This window comes from Larus michahellis, chromosome 6 (assembly GCF_964199755.1).
Source record: "Larus michahellis chromosome 6, bLarMic1.1, whole genome shotgun sequence".
Lineage (NCBI taxonomy): Eukaryota > Metazoa > Chordata > Aves > Charadriiformes > Laridae > Larus > Larus michahellis.
Window position 1 is genome coordinate 25,958,632 of NC_133901.1, and position 13,985 is coordinate 25,972,616.

A 13,985-nucleotide genomic window follows, 5' to 3' on the forward strand; every position below is an offset into this window, starting at 1 on the left:
ATATCATGGATGAAGGAAGCTTGTATTAGTAGAAGCCTGTTGGCGGGAGTGTTTGGGAACAGTATGATGAGGTGTGACTGCAGGAATGATCAGCTACTTAAAACTGCTACCTGAAATAAAAAAAGCTCCAGTTGCACAGTCCTATCACGGAAAATACCTGAGCTCGCCAGCGGAAAAGAATAATTCTGTTCTAGGGCAAGGCTGAATGAAAAGTTATCAACCACCAGATATTGAGGGGAACAAACCTTTTGAGGAAATTCTCGAGTGGATGGGAGCAAGAATTCTGACCGCTAGACTCTTCAAATGTGAAGTGATTTGTGCCCCTCCAGCACATATAGGACCAGCTGTCAAACCTTATGGCCCACATTCAATAAAAGCAGTGGAAGACCAGATTCTCTGAATAGAGTTCACGTTCCCAAGTCTAGCACCGGAAGCCTAATTTCTGGCTGCCACTCATTAAACAAATCTTTGCCATAGAATTAATTTACTAGCAAACATCACTTCCCTTCTTTCAACTCACTGAAACAGATAACATCTCGAACTTCCCATCGGGTGATGTCTTTATATTTGTTACTTTCAATCTCAGTTTGTTACTATTAATTAAATAACAAATCAGAAAATTACTTCCAAAATTATGAAAAAGCAAAACCCCCAGAACACACCCTCATGTGGTTAGTAACTGGTACCAGCACTTGCAAAACTTCAAAGGCTTCTCTAAACATAGACTTTCATCAGTGACGCTGCAAGCCTTCGTCTAATCTTTCATGATTTCCCATGCAGGGACATCAAAAGAGAAAGAAGAGAATAGCGCTGTTCCAAAGCAACAGTGCTCTGTGTGAAAAGCATGTGTTTAGCTACAACGCACATAAAACGTAAGTGGGAAATTATTATTTACATGAGACATATTTTAATAAACACCGTCATTAGCTCCCTTTCTTTTCCTATAAGGAACAAGGATTTGCGCAGTTCAAAAACATGTCCAAAGCTCAAGGGATTTCTGGAAGAAAATGAAAAAGAATTAGAAAGTATCTAACGCGTAAGTCTTCAAAGCAAGAAGATCAATTTATTTTCATTTTTACTTACTGAAACACATTCTGCATATTTTATTATTTCTGTCATCTTGTTATAATCCATCCAAAGAGTTTTCAAAGAACATTAAGTCCTACAAATAAACAAACTGTGAACGGTAAGGAAGGTACAAAAATGCAACAATTACTAGCAAAAGTCTTACTTGTAGGCTTTTCTTACATAAAGTAATCACATTTGTCAATCATTTTCTATTACTCTGCCACTGAGCAACAGGAGTTTTGGAGGACACAATCCAAAAATCTTAACTGCCATGAGAGTTACATTTCTCACCTAATAAAAAAAAAATGTCTGAATTATTGTTGTTATTTTAAAGCAAACACTTCGCAGTGAGTAATTCAAATAGCGTTGGCCTTTTGTTTTATATTCTCTGACATAAGTATCACACACGATTTTGAACCCATAGCATGTTAATATTAGCGCAGTAGTGTTGGCAAAAGATGTACACAGCAAATATATATTTGTAATCCTAGAAAACACACACCTTGACTTCATCCTTCCCCCTAGCAGTGAGTATTCTCCTTTTCATATAGTTACCCTCTTGTGATGATCTTCACAAGGGAATTTTTGTAGGAAGTTTAATATGACCTAAAGCTGTTACATGCAACACTTGACAGAACTATTGAAGGGGCACTCACTGTTTGAAGCTGCCATTAGAAATAACATAACTTTTGGTTTGGTTCGTATACAGAATGACAGAATACCCATTCAAACACAACAGATAAGGAGTTCAGGGCAGTCGGGTAGGTTTGATGTGTGTGGTGATACTTGAGCCTGCCATGTAAGATATAAGTGGAATACTATGGAAACAGACTAATAAACAAAAATGTTAGGAACCTAAAGATGTTCAGAAAGCAAGAAAAAAACAACAGCAGCCATAAAAATTAGAAGGGTTTCAGGTAACTTGTCTTTTAGGTAGCATGTTTGGTTTTCCGCTGCGCTTATGCCTTTGTAGGATCACAGCTGATAGCAAAGGCCCCTTTGGTCCCAATCTGCCCACCTCTATAGGTCTACCTCCTGTTTTTGCATACTTACAATGAGGAAACAGGCACCAATCATTACTGCCTTGATTCTCACATCAAGATCTACAGGGACCTGGATCCCAAAGTTGGCTGTGTTGGTAAAGACATTGTTTACAAATCCAGACCAGTATTTGGAAATTTTGCCAATTGTTGACATCTCGTTGAGAGCTTTTACCTGCACAAATGAAAAACAGGAATGCGAGTAAATGTAAATAAATCAAATACACACTGATTATATCTCCACAGAACTAATGACTGCGCCCCGACACACAAAGTATGCTATAGTTGTCAGGTCGTTCTTTTATTCTTACCATTGAGATGCTCTATTAGTGTCAGAATTGCCTTTAGGAGTGGCACACAAGAAAGGGTCTCAAGTTTGGAAACATCAGCATCTTTAGAACTGACAGAAAAGTGGAGGAAAGCAATTTGAAAGTTTATACCACCTTTGCTTTTCTTTCACAAGGAATTGTTTCTTCCTGTCTTGTGTTTCTGATAGGCTCCAAGTCACAGCAGCACCATTGCTGTGGACCCCTGTGCCCTACAACCGACGGATACGTTTTCAATTATTTAGCCATCTGCATGTTTCTCACAGTATACTGAAATTTGAGCCAGTACCCACTGAAGTCTTCTGATTTGGCTAACGAGTTGATCAACACAGGAGCTCTTTTATGATTCCTTAGCTAAGGCAAAGCGCTTGGTTCACATCAGAAAACCGTGCAGGGTTTCTTAAAGCATCTCACATTCTCCCTCAGATCCCTTAAATGTCTCGTTGGCTCCTCAGAATTATTTTTCTCCTGATTAATGTTTTCAAATGCATGTAGACATACTGGGCAGTTGTTCTCAGTCTGAGAGTAATGAAGGCAGCACACTCAATGCCACAGTCTTCAGGGAACTGTGTGTCAGGTAACAGTGAACGCATGTGGGATGAAACCCTGAACCTACCAAAATCAATGGCTGAGTCTCATGGATGGACTGCAGAGCACCAGGACTTCACTTAGTGACACGTTTATTTCCTTGAAGGAATTGTCACTCCTGACCAGAAATCATCTGTAGAAATCTGAGTGTACAAGTTAGGAACTCCAATGCACATTGTTCTACTTCTGTTTCATAATTATAGCAATATATGCGTTATTTTTAAGGGCAGAATAACAGGATTTTTGAGTGACACATTTGTTCAAAGTAGTAAAATTTTTAAATGCTTAACACTCATAAAAAACATACCTCAAAGTCAACATCGTCAAAACAGCCACAAGTTGCATACGGGCCAATTATTTTTAGTACATCTTCTTTACTTTCATTCTGTATAGTAAACTTTGGCAGAAAAGGGTCCCAGTTCTGTACAACGTACCCAGCTATTGTACCTGGTGGAGACTGAACTTCTAACTAGCAAATAAAAGAAAACAAACAAAAAATCTTATAAACTAATTTTACATTAGTATATTATTCCATGATAGTTTATTGTTTATATAATGACAAAATATTTATTTATTGAATATAATTACATATAATTTTGACAAACTCTGAACTAGATACTACAAGGCTGTCTAATGGTGTTTTTAGATATAGTGGACAATATGACACTCAAAAGCTGCACCAGAAGATAGCAGCTTATATATAATATAAGATTTGATAAAAGCCATACACTGTGAAAAGGTTTTGTTATTGTAATCAGTGAGTATTCTATTAGCTTTTTTATACAGTAGCTGTGCTACCAAAGGGCCCTTTTTTTGAAAAAAAAAAAAAAAATCCTGATGTAGTACTGAGAAAGTAGGTAGATGAGTTAACCAATAAAACGTTTTCATAAAACAAGGAAGATGTCTGAATAAAGGAGAATCAGAAACAAGAAAAGATATAATATTCTGTAGGAGCTGCATTTTTCACTCAAAGCAGCATATTTACAAGTTCTGGAATTTCCCAGAGATACGTGGCCTTGAAGAGGCAGAGCCATGGAGTGAAGCATTGGCCTCCTCGCAGAGCTGCTTCCCCGGTCATACCCACACGCACTAATGGCCCCCAGGGATTTTCCATCCTTCACGCCCTGGGAGCAGAGGACACTTCTGTAGCACTAACAGACGTTAGTCTGTGCCAGGCAAGCAGTGTTTTAGGGTGTTCCCTAACTGGGGAGACGTCTGTATCATCAGATACAGAGGCTTTGTTTGGGCTGTCAGTAGAGTAAAGTCCCATGAAAGGTTGGAGGCAAGCTGGGAATAGAACTCGTACAGGGGCCTTGTTTATCAATAGTTACTTCTAAACAAAGTCTTCTGCGCGGTCCCCCAGGCTGAGAGCTGGGCGTGAATTCCACCCTGCTGTCCTCGCAGAGGTTGCACAGGGCTTCGTTAATGCTGTGCACATCCAGCGAGATGGTCAGGCAGCCTGAAGGCAATTAGGATTCACTCACCTCTTGCAGGAAGCAGGGGAACAGGCAGCTGTTGCATCTCAAGGGTCTGTTCACTGTAATCACTTCTCGGCCCGTGTTATCAGCAATCCTTATGGTGAAAGACCTTATGGGCGAACACAAGTTACGATCAAAGCAACCGTTTTCTTCCACTGCAAAGTAAACTCTTTGTCCCAAATGGTTTTTTATCTCGTATTTGCTGGAGGTCTCTGTGCCAAGTATGGCTAATAAAGCAAAACAAGCAGTACATTACCTTAGTATAATGTTAGAATTAGAGTTAGCCTTTACCAAGACTCACCAAATTCAGCTTTGCGTACAAGTTTATAGTTCCAGTCTTCTCTATAGTATATAGTCTAAAAATCTGTAGAACAGAGACCGTTTAAAAAATTCTTTTGAAATAATGACACAAAGTAAATATACAATTATAAGGAAATAATAATGTCAGGTCTATATTTTGAAGGAACATTTAGTTCCAAGGCTTTGATTTCCTGTACGCTGAAGTACATATCACAAAACAGAATTCAGATCCTGAGTTTTGGTTTGGGCTTTTTCTTGCTTTATCATCTGCAAAAAGTAACAACATGAGGCTGCCCCACTCCATGGACAAAACTTTCTCTCAGTGAGATGCCCAAGAATCAAGCCAACAACATTTTGAATGAGGGAAATACATTAAAAATTGTTTTACTTGTAGAACTTAATACTTGTTCAGTACTTTGGAATTCTGAGGAACTCTGTAAATAGAAACTGTTATGCTTCATTTTGTGTCTTCTGACCTTCCTTGCTTCATTTGCTTTGTTTCTCATAGCATGCTAATTATTGTTAAAGACATTTTTCCATGGATTGGAAAGGTGGTTAAACTTTAATAACTTTGAGGGAGAGGTGTCTGAGGGAGAGACTTTAGGACTGGTGTGGAGATTACTCACTGCCATCTTTCTCTCCTCTTTGGTTTGCTGCAGAACAGGCATAAAGAAAGCAATTTTCATCAGCCTACCACCACATTACGAGCCTGATGCGAGGTCAGCAGGAGGCTTCGCAATGACTTCAACAAGGTGAGGACAAGACTTGGAAGCCTTTTGGAGACATCTGTGTACCAGCACTATTAAAGAGTGACAAGGATTGCACCATACCTTCAAGAAGCTCCACCTGCTGATGAATAATTATCCGGTCCAGCTGTTTAAAAAAAAAAAAAATCAAAACAAAACAAGATGGTGGATGTTGGAAAGGTCTGGGACTGCCAGCAGCCACCCATTTATTTTTACTGCTAATCTCCTTGTTATTAGGATTTCTTTCCTTCCAGAAGTGCACAAGCTGTGTGCCCTAGGAGTATCTCAAGTCACACTTCAGACATCCCTCTGAAATAATGACTGAAGAGCGTGACAGGAGGTGCAGTGGTCGGGCAACTCACCCACATGTTTGAAGGAAAATAATTTTCACTGGGGGAATGAGGAAGCCAATGCAATGGAAAGATGTATGTGAGAAGCAGGACCCACTTCTCACTCCTGTTCCTCCCTCCTGGTCTTGGCAGAGGGGAAGCCCCTTACCCCAAAGCTAAGGGCGGTGCTGGGCTCCATGGCAGTTGCAGGAGTGAATGGGTTTGGGCTCAAGTTCAAAACGTTCTGTAGACACATGCCCTGCCGGGGCAGCCCAGCAGAGTTATCTGGTGCTGCCAATGACGGCACACACGAGCTTTAACGCTCTGATTTCAGGCACTGGGAGTTCTGCATCCTAAATCTGGCAAACAGTCACGCCGGGGTGCCAGAAAGAGCAAAACACCAGCTCCCCAGAGAAACCCTCGGCTGGCTGAAACCGTCCTCCTCTGTGAGCTGGTTACAAATGAACGAGGAAAACTGCCACGCTACCCAGCTTTTCTGTGCTTATCGTCCCTGCAACATTACTCTTTTTTAGAGAGCAGTCATTAGTATTATAAAACCAGCCAGACCTAATTTCAGTCTACCTTTCCATTTTTATATGGCTTTTTATGCCTGTTTTATGTGATAGTTTAGGCCTTGCTAATTTCTTTTCCTTAAACTCCTGATGGGCAAACGCTTGGCACAGGCTTTTGCCATTACTCACAGCTGCAGACAGAAAGCACACAACAGCCTTCTGAGACCAGCATGTCACTGCTCTCCAGCATCTGTATATTTTACAATTGATAAATCTTGCCTGGTAAGTATTCAAACTGTTGCAGCCATTTGTCAGTTCTAGTCATCTCCTGCAGCTAGTTCAGGCTGCAAAGAAAAGCTGGTAAAAGAGAAACTTCTTTATCCCTTTCATTAATCTCTGAAATGTGCATGCCAGTAATTGAAATAATAAAAAATATTTGGACTTAAAAATTCTCTCCCAAGAATCTTTGCTGTTTGCAGTCTAGATTTCATGAGATATGTGAACTCTTGGAGCTCATGGGAAGTGCTCTGCCGATGAAAAAAGAATAAACAAGTTAATGATGGCAGGGCTATGTTAATGTTTTAGCATTGATTTTAATATGGATTTCTTTGCCCCACACCGACTTGCACGGGGAAAAGAAAATTAATGAGCCTGAGCAGTTAAAACCTTTGAATGATTTTGGTCTGTGTATTGGTTTATTGCGTACAATGTATAAATGATGTTGAGACAAGGTGGCGATGTCCCTTGTTAGGTTTGCTTGTTTTGCCTTTCACTGGTTTCTGCAAGGCAGCTATTCCGATGTATCTTTCATAGGGGCACTTGTGGATCAAGGGAATTCTGCACTTGCACTTGAAAGCATCTAAAGCCCTTTGGTCTACAAGGGTCTGAGTCCCCTTGAGCTCAGATGTGTTAAAATTCCTTCTACACAGCTAATTCTCAGTATTCAGTTTTGCGGGCATTAAATTTACATCTGATCCGTCTAGGCAAGAATAAACTAAGAAGCTTCCTATAAAATTGGTTAAGCCTGGATGGTGGGACAACACACGATTGATCTACTTGGAAAATTCTTCTCCAAGGTCTCATCTGTCTCTTCCCGCTACAGGCAAAATTTCCCTCGGTTTTTATGATGGGCACTGGCCAATTCCTCAAACTATGGCTGTGATCTGGAAGGTAATAATGAGGTTTGGGTAACTTGTTGTGGAAGAAATTGTTTAAAGAGTGTCACTTTTGTGATAATGATAGAAAGCATGGCATCAGTTTGCCAGGGCAGAAGCAGTTTATTGCCCTTCTCTGGTCCACCTTGAAAGCGCATCGCTCCTCAGCCTGATGGACTCCGGGGGTGTATTTGCAGAGTGAAGTGTTGCTGTCTGGCCTTAATGTACACAACAGATAATGTCTTTTCCTCTCATCCAACACTATATGCTGTATCCTTGAGTCGCTGTGTAGAACAGGACTGTAAGGATATCTCTGAGATTCATTACTTTTGGATCCTTGTTTCAGAATCAACCGGTCTTACTAAGAAATATATTCAGCTTTCTCAAATCTGTCCACCTCTCTTCCCCGCTCCTGCTGGAGATAATCCCAGAACCTCATTTCTATTTTTTATCCCTTATTTATTCACAACCACTTTCTATACAATCTTTCTTCTGGTAATATCATTCTATAAATCAAACGTCTCTTTTCCCCCACAGGTTGTTTACTCTTCTAGGGGTGAGAGCTGTCACAGTTTCCTCTCGGGTAGCAAATCGTTAGTCTAAAGATGAAACGCTTGCAGTCTTGTTTTAAAGCAGGTTCTCTATTCCCCATGTCCTTCCAGTAGCACCTGTCTGTGCCTATTTAAATTTGGACCCACCTTTCCCCAAAACACAAACAACCAGAAGGATACACGGTATTCCAGTCTTCCCAATGGCATCAGAAATTCCCAGTTCTGCTAGAAACATCTTAATTCACTTGAGAATTTCGTTACGTGAAAATCTTTTAGTCCGTCAGGATAAATCCCAAGGGATCACCCTGGCAGCTGTGACTCCCACAGTCATTCTGCAGGCAGCCCTCTCCCTGCTGGTCGGATCTCCTTTCTGCTGCAATCTGTCCTGTGTGAGCTTGTTTCATTACTCACACGGCCAGTATGACTTCGGCATCGCACACCAAAATGTTCTGCAACGCATGGAAACGCTAGCTGCGGGTATATGCCAATAATCAGCATTGCACACATGCTTTCCACTTGCAGACTGCAGAGAAAATTGAAAATAATTAGCAAGGGCTGCAGCACAGACACGCGGTGATTGGGCAGAGAGCAAGCATGAATGAAGTCTTGAGTTCTAGTTATAGTTCTGACAGCCACTTGCTCTTTTGTCTTTATGTCAGATGTAAAGCTTCTATAAAATGGAGTAATCGAATTTGCTTGCCCACATTGTGCGGGCAAATCTGAGGGATAATTCATGTTCGCACAGGAGACTGAATATGTAACCTGCCAAGTATTTACTGTCACAATCACTTTTAGACTAAAAAATGTAGCTCCCACAGTCTGTGGGCAAATGCTCACGTAATTGACAACACATATCTTTTTGTGCATGGGCACCACGAAATGAAAATCATAACTCCACATGAAAGATTGTTTCTGAAGGGTCTCCTGGTTTCATTAGCTATCTAGGTAACCTAGTTTCAAATATAAAATACATTCAATTTCTGCTTCTGTACAAAACTACCAGAAATGTATATCTAAAAGACGGACCTGGAGTGAAATAAACATTTCCTGGGCACCACCGAAATACAAACACAGCAGAAGTGTGTGTAGCAGAATCACAATCTGACCGCACTGGGGCCTCATTCGGTCCCTGCCCATACCAGGCAGGGTGCAGGAAGCGTTACTCGACATACATAAGAGTGGCAGAATCCAGACAACGTGTGAAATGCAAACCGGAGTCAGTGACAAAGCAGCAGCAGCAGTGACCCTCCAAGTAAAAAAAATGCAGGAGGAGATGACACTTCTGGAGCAGAGCTGCAGATCATCACTGGTCTGAGCTCCAGGAGCCAGGAGGTTTCACAGAGCGACAGCTACACGTTTAGCGGTGGGATTGAGAAGACTTTAGCACTCCTTTTCCCTCCCCTGCCTGTGACCTACTCATCTGCTTCCATTTGCAGCACTTCCCTCCCTCAGGCACTAGCCCTTTCCTGACCCATGACCCGACACAGAGTGGCTGAGGGTTTGTAGCCAACCCAGGCTCACGCTCACAAAGCCGTCACCAAGGGAGCTTGCAGCCCCAGGACCTTACCTCTAACCTGGAGTGCACTGTCCCTAGCAGATGGAATTTGCTCAGAAGACCTTCAGTTCCTCAAAGGATAGGTTATAAGGAGATGACAATTCCCTCGCCCACTGCCTGCTCTTGAGGTCAACTGGAGTTTTAGATAGCCATTTCCCTGAGAGTGAGCTCTTAAGGAAGAAAACTGGGGGGAAAATGAGAGGGGTAATACCATGACCTAGCAAAAGTCCTAGAGGGAAGAAAACTGTGGTTTTGGTGCAAGAAGAGCTGCAGCACAACAAATGGATTTCTGTAGAAATGAATGGCAGCAATGAAGGAAGGGCTTGTCATTCCTATGTTCCTTACTTCACAGTAACATAAATAGAAGCCTCTCCACCTCCACCTGCTCTCCCCAAGAAAAAATCCAAGCAATCCCATCCCCCAAGGTATCAAAGAAATCTATGAGGAAAACAAAACAATTCTAACATTTGGAAAGATTCAGGACCTGGTTCAGGTACTCCAGACCAGGTGGCAAGTTATGAGTGAGTGATGTTTGCTTCCAGAGACTCGTTGGTTCCACAGACTTGTTCTGTTCAGGAAGGTCAGAAGAACCAGGGAGGTAATCCTTAAAGATTGAGTTGGTTTGTCCCTGAGATTCTGCAGGAAAAGAAAAAAATTCAGAAATTAACGGGGCCAAACAGCAGCTAGCTGCTTGGATCAAAACTGGAACACTAATGTCCCATTCTGCCTGTGACTATATCAGTGTTTTAATTCAGATCCGGAGTGAGGGTCTGAAACACATCTCCCACCCTTCGAGCACTCTGATTCAGTTTATAAAGTGGTCTCGGAGTATGCAAAGTGGAGTCAACCAGGAGACGTGGGCTTGGATCTGCTCTGACAGCTTGCCAGCACTCAGTCGGTGGGACAAGGCTGGAGCTGGTGGCCACAAGCTCCTCAGCCCTTCGTCCTGGTGCATACCGAGCTGCTGAGGGCTTGCTTCTAGCAAGATGCTTCCTAGCATCTTGAGGGCATGCATATTTTCTCTTAATTAGAGATAACCTTTCCCGGGATCTCAGATTCCCCAAGCTGGATGTTACAACCCCGGTATCAAAGCCTACACAGCCTCTTACAGTGTATTATTCATTATTATCTTAATGAAAAGATCAGATATCGTTAAGCTGTGTTTTCTGGTTGCTGTTGCAGACACGTCCTTTAGGACACAGCGGTGGTTACCTTGGCTGGTGCTGGGAGGGTAAGGAGAGTATTTACGGTTGCAGGCGCCGGTGTGCCTGCACCCCTTCACACGCACGGGTACCGTCCCCCACAGCGCAGTGACCCCCTCAGACATTCGATTCTCAACAAACTCCTGCGGGTTGTACTACGAGCATCTTCCCGCAGCCCTCAGTAACACTGGCTCTGCCGGAACAAGAGCGAGCGAGCTGAAGTTCTCCGCATCTAAATGGTAAATCCTCGTATTGAGATGAGCCCCCGCGCTTCAGCAGTAAAGCAGTCCCCAAACCCATCATTTTTATCTCATGTGTGACAGCGCTTAGGCACGATGGGGTCTGAGGTCCAGAAGGAATTTTGGCTCTAGGTCTGAAGATCTCTTTTGCTGTTGTGGGTTTTAAATGAGTTTCTTCAGCATTATTTGCACTCACTATGGGTGATTCATCGTTTAATCATATTTTGATCTTAATTTGTCTTTGCAGCCACTGCTTTCTTTCAAAGTCTGAGACCACAGGAAGAAGAAGTAACCCCTTTGAATTTGTAGCTGGCTTTTAAAAATGTATAACTGGGTAATAAATATTTTATATGCTCTTCTGCATCATTTTACCTCTAAGGGTTCTGTTACTGCCGTAACTCTTGTTGTTACATGAAATGCCATGAAGTGGCCAAGTGTTAGTGTTATTCTCGAATAATAAAGAGAAAAAAAGACAACAAATTGCAGTTCTACCTGTCAAATTTTAAGCTATACAAAAATGAAACAGTAAATACATTAAATATTCATGACAATCCGAGCTACTCTGACACTTTGTCTATTTTTGTTGATGTTTCCCATTTCATTTATGGTATGGGAAAACTTAAAAGTTACCGTATGATACAGTGAGCATTCTGTACAATCATAATTTATAGAGTTACTTGTTCCTGAAAGAAGGATATTATCAAGCTTTTTCATTCTGAAAACAGTATTACAAAACATGACTATTTTTCTGCTTCTTGTTAACTACTATGTATTAAAAATACAGAAAACCATATCTCTTTTATATGGCTAAAGGTAAGAAAAATGCATACCCTTCAAGGTAAAAAAAAATGTACATTCTAAGAGTGCAACAATGCTGCAAAACCATGCTTCCTGCTTTATAACTTTTAGTCCTGTAAGTACAGAATGTTTTGAGTATTATTTGGGGGGGGGGAGGGGGGGGAAGAGAGAGGAGTAAAGATTTGACAAACATAAACAGACATTGCTGAAACTCCCTGGGCCAACATCTGCCTCTGTACGTCACAACAGGGTGACCTCTGGGGAGCTGCATTCATGTTAAGAAAAAACAGATTTGTGTCCTTCTACTTAGTTTAAGCATTCGAAAGCACGGACAAAATTAATTTAGAAGGCTTGTTAGATCAGCACACTGCAGTGTTTGCCTATAGCCCTGAGCACCCAACCGGCTGCAGCTAAAAGACAATACGTGACAAAGATGAATCCAGATAGAAGTATTCTGAGTAAATTCAGTTATTCTTCAGATATTTATTTTTTTCTTATGTGGTTATATCAGGACTCTGGCCAGTTTTGAAAGTGAAAAGCATTTGCTGATTTGGTTTTTCGAAGTGGAATAGGAAAGACGCGTGCAAAAATAGTGGTACCCTTGGCTCAGTCCCTGCCCTTCCCAGGCATTCCGTACCGACAGGTTTAAGCAGAAGGATACAAACACTAAATTTTCTGATTGAATGCAGATGCTAACGTTTTGTAACATATTTTATTCAAGTAACATCCTAGTATAGATTTTAGTCTCCTTAGGAGCCTCTTGAATACTGAAAAATTAAAGGATGCCAAAACAACTGTGCTTTGGCTGATGTGGTTTTAGCCTGAAACTCTCACTTCATCAGGCTGCTGATTGCTGGAAACGTACAAGACTGTAGTTTTCTGTAAACATGATCTAAAAATACAGACTATAGATGCACTTACCTTGAGAGGCCATGAAGCTTCCTGAGTTACTTCTTCAAAGGAAGCCAGGTTAAAAGAAAAGGCTTTTCTTGTTGCAGCAAAGAAAAAAAGAGCACAGCATGCACAAAACTTCAGAAGGTGTCTGTCTACTTCATATCAGCTTACAAAGAACTGGAGGAAATGTATTGCCTTTCTCATGTTCCAGAACACTGCATTTTATGTCGATGGACAACAGGGGGAGATGATGCTAACAAACAAGAAAAACATTATTCATTTCAAGTCGTTTGCACCAATGGAAAGAGGAAAAAGTGTTTTGTGAATACAAAGAGGCAAAACTTCAATGTACCCACTGGCTAACTGAACACATTAGACCTAAAATTCTGCTTTATAATGTATGTATATATTCTGAGACTATACAAATTCTATCTTTATAATTCAATATTTATGTTTCTGTTCCTTCAGGGCACCTAGTAAAGACAGAGGAGCTGATTACCTGCATTTCCCTATGGCTGGTCCCCAGTCAATGTTTCCCAGGCACAGAGCAGGAAAAGCTACCTTGGATTTCTCACTGTGTTCCATCCGCCAGCCTCCCCCTCCAAGGGATGTCATGCCTGCACCCAGACCCAGAAAATGGTCCTGTGCCCCCTCACCCAGCACCCCCACCCCCCACCCCACAGGGCTCTGCTGATCCGTGTGAGGTGTTTAAACCAGATCTGGAGAATTAAAACAGATTGGCTGTGCTTTGCTCTGAACCAAGCACCGTCTATACCAAAACGTAACACATGTAATCACCCGCATTGCACTGAGAAGAGAGGAGGAGGAGGAGGGAGAGTAACCTTGACTTACCGGCTCATATTTCTGCCTCGAGTGCCCAAGTCGCCATGGAGATCATCACGCACACGCGATCTGCAGACAGACATGATGCATGGCTGCAAAAATGGCAGAGCCTACGCACAGAGCCCGGCAGAGCAGAGTGAGGTGTCGGGGACCATCTTCTGATCTCTCTGTTACTGCAAGTCCGACTGATTTGAAATGATCCGTAGGAGCATGTCCGAGCGGGTTTAATTCCAGAGCTTACAGTTCAGCAAGAAGCTGATGAGGATTCTCTGAAGGAAGAATACAGAAAACCTCTCTAAAAATATATATACTTACAGAAGCTGATTTTTATTAACTATATTAGTCCATGCAAAGGCCCCAGG

The 13,985-nt window shown here is 41.8% G+C and overlaps 1 protein-coding gene across 1 annotated transcript; it reads right to left on the minus strand.

Moving 5' to 3' along the window:
* Positions 1-1,083: 1,083 nt before the first annotated feature.
* Positions 1,084-13,716, minus strand: LOC141744732 (phospholipid scramblase family member 5-like). Its single transcript, XM_074591334.1, has 8 exons — positions 13,633-13,716; positions 12,808-13,033; positions 10,132-10,283; positions 5,631-5,673; positions 4,507-4,727; positions 3,330-3,491; positions 2,122-2,283; positions 1,084-1,162 (listed from the first exon to the last, which is right to left on the minus strand). The coding sequence occupies exons 2-8, from the start codon at positions 12,818-12,820 to the stop codon at positions 1,124-1,126; spliced, it is 792 nt and encodes a 263-aa protein (XP_074447435.1). The 5' UTR covers positions 12,821-13,033; positions 13,633-13,716; the 3' UTR covers positions 1,084-1,123.
* Between the last annotated feature and the right edge of the window lie 269 nt (positions 13,717-13,985).

What these genes read in the sequence shown, in the direction of transcription:
- LOC141744732 (XM_074591334.1), bottom strand. An exon ending in TCCCCTGCTTCCTGCAAGAG is followed by an intron (nt 3,492 to 4,506) that starts GTGAGTGAATCC and finishes TTTATTTGCTAG; the next exon opens with TTAGAAGTTCAGTCTCCACC. An exon ending in TTGGTGCCTGTTTCCTCATT is followed by an intron (nt 1,163 to 2,121) that starts GTAAGTATGCAA and finishes GTTTATTTGTAG; the next exon opens with GACTTAATGTTCTTTGAAAA.